A 6937-nucleotide genomic window follows, 5' to 3' on the forward strand; every position below is an offset into this window, starting at 1 on the left:
CTCTGTGATATTTGAGGAGCGCACGTCCTGTCAGCTCATGCTTCTTCCCTTTTTTGTTGAGGGGTAAAACAATGTGAAAGGCAGCTCATCAGAATGACATTTACCATTTGTCGCCACATCTCTGCTGTAGGTGTAACAGTCTGGGAGCTGATGACATTTGGGACCAAGCCATATGATGGGATTCCAGCCAGTGAAATATCCGGAATTCTGGAGAAAGGGGAGCGCCTGCCTCAACCGCCAATCTGCACCATAGATGTCTACATGATCATGGTGAAATGTAAGGATGGAGAGGGGCTTGTAGCTGCTAGAAATTAAAGTTATATCATCCTTATATTAAATGCTTAGTGTTTATGATGAACCTGCACTGGCTGATCACTTTCTTTTTCTTTTTTTTCAAACTTTGATCAATCTTGCTTTTCTTAAAGGGGTAATATGCAAATCTCACCTTTTGCACACTATCGTGCTGCCATGTGTGGTTCTACTGTCTCTATGAACACTCCTAACATGGAAAACAACTCGCCCAACCACTTTTTGACACTGTTTGGTTTTAGGAGTTATTTGCCTAAAATAATCTGATTCAATAAGTCCCTGATTGTTACATCACAAGTGGGATAATTAGCATAAAACATCCTCTCACCTCCCCAGAGTGGAGGACAAGCAACTCTACTCTGACCTCCTCTTGGATATTGGAGCTTTGTTGCTTATTGAACCTTTGCACCTACGTCACCTAATCACGTGGGTCCACCATACTGGGCGGCAAAAGCATGTAAACAGTGAGCGACACAAGTACTAAACAAAGGGAAAAGTAGAGCCTGAAATAGTTTTTGCGATCTTTAGCATTCCCTCTACTAGTTCAAGCCGATGCTTAGTTATCAGAAGAAGTAGCGCACCTAGATGGGGCTCATAGAGAGCGATATTTACAAAAGTTAAGTGTTATTAACTAGCTTACGAACGTTAGCTTAAGTTCTCTCTGCAGCTGTTCACCGATGTAAACAAGCTGCCTACTTTGCCTAAATGCACCCGAATGGATTTATAACATTTTGTTATAAACAGCGTTTCACTTTACACCGAAGCTGATTTAAAAAATGTCCTACTAGTTTTTGTTGCTGGTGGTGTCACCGCGTGTTCAGCTGCTGCTCTCACACCGGGATGAGACAAGATCTCTCTTAACGGCGACGCTTGTACTAAATAACGTAATTTTAACACACGTAATCATACATTGGAGCAATATTGTAATTATCTTGCATTTCACTACAGTGGACGGTACCACGGTACCGCTAGTCCTTCATGGTGAAATATCCATCTATCAGAAGAACGCATCACGTTTGTCCGTGTCCCCTGTCTTCGTCATGAAATAAATAAACATTAATCTTACCCGGTAAAAACACGTTTGCTGTAAACCTGAGGGCTGTTAGTCCGTTTGATTGATCGCTGCAGTTCATCTCCGTCCTCAGTCTCGATCCGCGTTATTTGAAAAAATAAATAAATAAATAACGAGTTGACTTTACATCCTTGTCTGTTAGTGCAGCCAGCCACATAGCAAGTTTTTACTGTTTCACTGTGAAACCAACTAAATAAAAGCGATAAAAGGCTACAAACTGGCTTGTTTTGACTAGCTTCACCAGAGTTTCAACGTGTGTAAATGGTCTTTTTGCCATCCATCATGGCGAACGGGGCGGTCCCATGAGTGGCGTGATGTCACGTGCAAAGGGTAAATAGCAGCTTGAGCGGGAGATGGGTGGGTGTGGCCAGCTCCAACTTGTTCTTTAAAGTTTAGAGTCCTGAAGCAGCTCATTCTGGAAGGTACTGAAAATGTCAAGAATTAAACTATTGATATAGCTTTGTGTGAGATGGAGTTGGATCAAAGCACTTCATAAATATCTTTTGTGTTGACCATAGGACTATTAATCTCAAAGGTGCAGTATGAAAGAATATTGTGAGAATTTTATTGAGAGAAAATCCCAAAAGAGTCTGTTTCAATCAATTTGAAAGGAAGGTTATACTAAAACATATTTCATATCCAGCTGGCTGTGGGGATTGTCCATTTTTCTCCTTTCAAAACAAAGAAAGGAGGGACGTAACCACTGTTTACCATCAGTGAGCATGGGGTTGTCGTGTCTCCTGTGAGCTAATACTGCAGCGCCGACAACTGTAAATTGACGATGGCTGGCAAAAAACTCCTGAGTGGTTTAAAGTGGTTGCAGTAACCAGTCATTTTTACTTCATTTCTACATAATGCGCCTTAAAAAAAGGCACGTGTCTCCTTTTGAACTGCCAATACTTCATCAAATAAATAACCTTGACTACCTCCATCATGCAGGTTGGATGATCGATGCAGAAAGCCGGCCTCATTTCCGAGAACTAATATCCGAATTTACAAAGATGGCTCGAGATCCGTCCCGATATCTTGTCATTCAGGTAAAACTCAGAGTACCTAAATCTGCAGGAAGTTAAAGGATGAAAAGATGTATAGGAACCATAAAACTTTTCTGTTCCAGGGTGATGACCGTATGCACCTACCAAGTCCTACAGACACTACGTTCTACCGCAGCCTGATCAGCGGGGAGGACATGGAGGACGGTGTAGATGCAGACGAGTACCTGGTGCCTCAGCACAGATTCTTCAGCAGTCCCAGCACCTCCTACACCCCGCTGCTCCACTCTACGGTGAGTTCCTGTGCTCAGAAGAGTTTCAAATACCTGTTTGTCAGCTTTAACCCTTTGATGCATAATGGTCACTACAGTGGACAGGTACTCAAAATTGTTACTTTTGCTATTAAGCACAGCTGTTGAAGACTTTATTGCGTGTGAGCCCCTCCATTTGGGCTTCAGCAAGTCAAGCCAACATATTTCATGTTCAGAATGCACGCTGTCCACTGAGATGGACGTGTAATAAATTATTTGTAAATTAACAAAATGTTACAAAAAAAATTTGTTGAAATTTGTTTCATTCACACCTAAAAATGAATGAAAAAATTTGTTTAAAAAATCATGGTTGAAGATTTCATAATTCATGCATCAAAGGGTTAACATGTTGTATTTTGATTACAAATTGTTTTCTTATCTTGAATAAACTTAAATTAATGAGGGAGCAATATGCCCTCAGACAATTCCAGCATGTTTTGCATTTTGCTAAGTCCATCTGCCACAAGATGGCAGAGTTTTGCTAAAAACCCACCTTGTTTGGTTGGTGATGTTTTGTTTGATCATTCATAGCCTTGTTACAAATCCCAGCAGGTTATTGTTGTGCTTTCATGAAAATAAACCACAAATTTCACATAAAGTTTGAATTCTGGTTCTGCTTTTAGTGCTTTCAGCACAAATCACTATTTTTAATACCGAAACACTAAAAGGGAAAGAAAAAGGGCAGTTTGCAATTATGTAGAAAAAAGCTGCATTAATGGAGAAAGTAGCTGCATTACATCCTTCAGCTGTGCACTCGTTGCCAAGGTGCAGTCAAGCTTTTGAATTTTTAATTGCACGATTTAACCGTAGCCCGTGATCCAGAGTGGAAATGAACACTACCATCTATTAGCTCGTTAGAAACAATTAGCTTGTAATCAAATCAGAAGGGAGAGAACATCAGCTATTAAACTGATGATCATTCTGTACAGAAGATGTGATCCGAGTTACCTGGCCTGAGCCCTTCTGGCTCATAGCTGCAGCCGTTCTGTCCTTACTCCTCCTCATGCCTCTCATCGACCCTCTCCCCACGTTTCCTGCCAGTTGGCCTTTGATTGATGAAGACTGAGTGAGAAAAACTCTTCCTCTTCAGGTTTCGTGAAGGCCAAGGCGTAGGTCTGACTCTTCTAGCTGGAGAATCAGTTTTGATTACCTTCACAGGCAATCAGGAGGAGTTCACACTGGTCTGTTTTTGTAATATCCCTTTTTTATTTATTTATTTTTTATCACAGAGGTTCGCCTCTTCAGCGTCTTCAATTTCCTTCTCATGTAGAAAGTAATTGGATTGCCAGAGCTGTCGCTCTGTTTTCTGTATTTGCTCTCTTTTTATGGTTTTCCGTTCTCTGAGTTAAGTGCTAACAGACATGATGGGAGTAAATCTGATCTGATTTGACCCCCGTAACTGTGTTCTGAAGATCCTTTCTTCTTTTAGACAATCTCCCTGGGACCTTATTAAAAAGAAAAACAATCAAATTAAAAACAATAAGTGTTGATGTCTGTTTCAGAGCCTCAACAGCAGCACTGAAACCTTCCAAAACAGAAATGGTTTACTGGTGAGTTATGAACAAGCTATTAAATCAGTCTTAAATGACGTTCCTTTATTGTAGCCGTGTGACTGAAGGCTTCTATCCCTTTTTGCAGAATGGAGTCCCAAGCCGAGATGGGAGCATGGTTCTCCGCTACATTCCTGATCCCACTGGTAACCCGTTAGACGATGCCTTCCAGCCAGCTCCAGGCAAGTATCCTTCAAATAACATCGCACTCAGTATTAAAACAGTGGTATTGCTCTTTGACCCTGTCCCACTGCCCTTTGTATTTGGCATAGTGAGAAATGGTGTCATCTAGTGGACAAGATGGATTGCATCGTTATCTGATTTTGCTTTTATTTACTGGTTTCTTTAAAAAAAACTATTGGTGCAAATAATAACTGCAAGCGAACAACGTGTTTTTTAGACCTTTTAAAATCAGTTTATTTGTGTGTTTATTAACCTGCTATTCATCATATAGGGAATTGTATCAGTTATAAGAAATTATCTTGAGCGCAGCTCTGATTTGATTACAAATTGGTGATTGATGATAGTCTGGCCACGACACATAGAGAGAGCTCAGTTGTGGGATGGAAGCTACGATTGTCTTTGAAACTGTCTCTGCACGCAATTGGACAATGAACAACGAGACATACTCACCACTACAGATGTCAGTCATTGGGGCGGTCCACCATACACGCAAATAAAACGCAAATACATCCTTTTACTAAATAATGGACTCAAGTACCTCTTTCTGCTCTTGACTCAAAACCATTGCTTCTATGTACTTATATGCTAAGGGTCTGCCCTCAGCAGGGGGGGGGGGGGGGCAAGCATACTGTCAGGGTGGCACTAGCCCACCCTGGACCCCAGACCCCTCAGAACCACCCCTGTTACCCACCTCTAACTGCTGATAACTCACCAAAATGAATAAAAGCAAAAAGAAAATAAAAGTTTATGTGGCACTTAAAAGTATTTGGTTGTCTTATAGACTACATGAACCAGAATGGAGTGTCCAACTTGGCGAATCCCATCTACCAGCGCTCGTGTTCATCTCGCCCTCTCCTTCCCACCATTTCATCAGACGACACTGAGAACGAGTACCTGAACTACTTTAAGACCGGGTCCAACGGTCCTGAATACCTAAACGAGCTCCCGGCCAATGGTGGGGTCCGCGGCGCTCAGAAGTTCCAACCCCACAACAGCATAGACAACCCGGATTACCAACAAGACTTCACTCCCACCTTCAAAACCCACACAAACGGACACATACCTGCTGCTGAGAACTCAGAGTACCTGGGCCCGCACTGAGGACTTTGCGGGATCGGAAGAAGAGAAATAAGACTGTTTTCTGTTCCACTGAGAGAGAGAGATTTCCTATAGCTGGAAACAAATGAATAAGTGCTGTGTTTTGGAGTGTTTTTTTTTTCCTCTCCACCCAACAAAAAGAAGACATTTACTAATTCAAACAAGGCAAACAATGAGTTGATCGTGTCTCAGTTGATGCCAGAGCAGTCAGCCTTTTTAATGTTACCAATACGAGGAAGTGAAGATCTGCCGCAGATATTTCCTGGGATGCAAACGTGTGAATGGAGGGTAAAATGTGAAAAAGATCCATTATATGGGAGGGAAAGCAGAAGCATGAGGAGCATGTGTTTTTGTAGACCTGAACCTGATTTCTACTAAAGACTAGAGGAAGTTTTAGAGGAAGTAGCTGATTCAGGTTTCCTCTGAAGGATTAGTCAGCAAAAAAAGAAAAAATAAACTGGTCATGTACAGAATGTAAAATCTGTTTTAAAGAAAAGAAAGAGCAAAATGTCCTTACCTTCCAAAAACAGGTTTGTGTGCATTAAAATCTACCAGCGAGTTTCTTCTTCATGCTTGTACGTCTTTATCACACCAAACTATGTGAAGAATGTGACGGCAAATACAGCAGATGTGACTCAGGTCTTGTTTGCTCGGCTGTGTTTTTGTAGCTCAAAACCTGCAGCACTTTGTAACAAGAGGCACAGTTTTTTTGCAGAAACGAAAAGTTCTCAGCACGGTTTTTAGGGCTGATTACATGGGATTTTAAATTTTTCTCAGCAAACGCATACTTACAAAAATATGATATTTCTGTTCCCAGAGATATTTTTCTGCTTGGATTTTGTTGAGAAATGCAGGGTGATGCCATGTCATAGTTGTAGCATTTTACTCGTGTTGCATTTTGGAAGATTAGAATGACAGTGTCAGAAATAAAAAAATTGTTCTTTTGTGTTTTTGTAGAGTTGTTTCACAAGTGGTTCTTTTTGACATGAATCAGCTCCATGGCTTTAATGTTATTCGGTCTTGCAAGAGCATTAACTCTGCAAATATTATTCCTAGTTTTAAAGGAATGTTCTATTGTAGCAGCTGGTTTGTGATTTTACACAGGTACGTGTACAGAGAACAGCGATTATTCTGTAATGTATCCCAAAATACTCACCTGTAATTTATACTCAATACCCAGTTTTGTCATACTATGTGCATATGCACTATTTCTGACTGTGATTATATCATTCAGAGAATAAATAAATATTTTTATCTATTGAAAGTGATCTTGAGCTTTCACTTCAAGCAAAACTCATATAAAAGGACCTTCATCAGCTGATAATCAGCTGTGTAAAACCACTTTTTACTTTCTTTTTGTGAATATAAACGTAAGTGTCATTATCAGAAGGCCAAAAATGTTAAGACTGGATTTAGACTAAA

The 6937-nt window shown here is 40.6% G+C and overlaps 1 protein-coding gene across 2 annotated transcripts in view; it reads left to right on the forward strand.

The window, feature by feature from the left end:
• egfra (epidermal growth factor receptor a (erythroblastic leukemia viral (v-erb-b) oncogene homolog, avian)) overlaps nt 1–5962 on the forward strand; it is a 41949-nt gene extending 35987 nt beyond the window's left edge. For both annotated transcript variants that reach the window (XM_015956651.3, XM_070541640.1), the window contains exons 23-28: nt 131–277; nt 2321–2418; nt 2499–2666; nt 4187–4234; nt 4323–4416; nt 5199–5962. In XM_015956651.3, coding sequence (XP_015812137.1) covers nt 131–277; nt 2321–2418; nt 2499–2666; nt 4187–4234; nt 4323–4416; nt 5199–5518 — 875 coding nt within the window. In that variant the 3' untranslated portion in view covers nt 5519–5962. The remainder of the gene's footprint in view (nt 1–130; nt 278–2320; nt 2419–2498; nt 2667–4186; nt 4235–4322; nt 4417–5198) is intronic.
• The last annotated feature ends 975 nt before the right edge of the window (nt 5963–6937 follow it).

The sequence above is a fragment of the Nothobranchius furzeri genome, chromosome 11 (genome assembly GCF_043380555.1).
Source record: "Nothobranchius furzeri strain GRZ-AD chromosome 11, NfurGRZ-RIMD1, whole genome shotgun sequence".
NCBI lineage: Eukaryota > Metazoa > Chordata > Actinopteri > Cyprinodontiformes > Nothobranchiidae > Nothobranchius > Nothobranchius furzeri.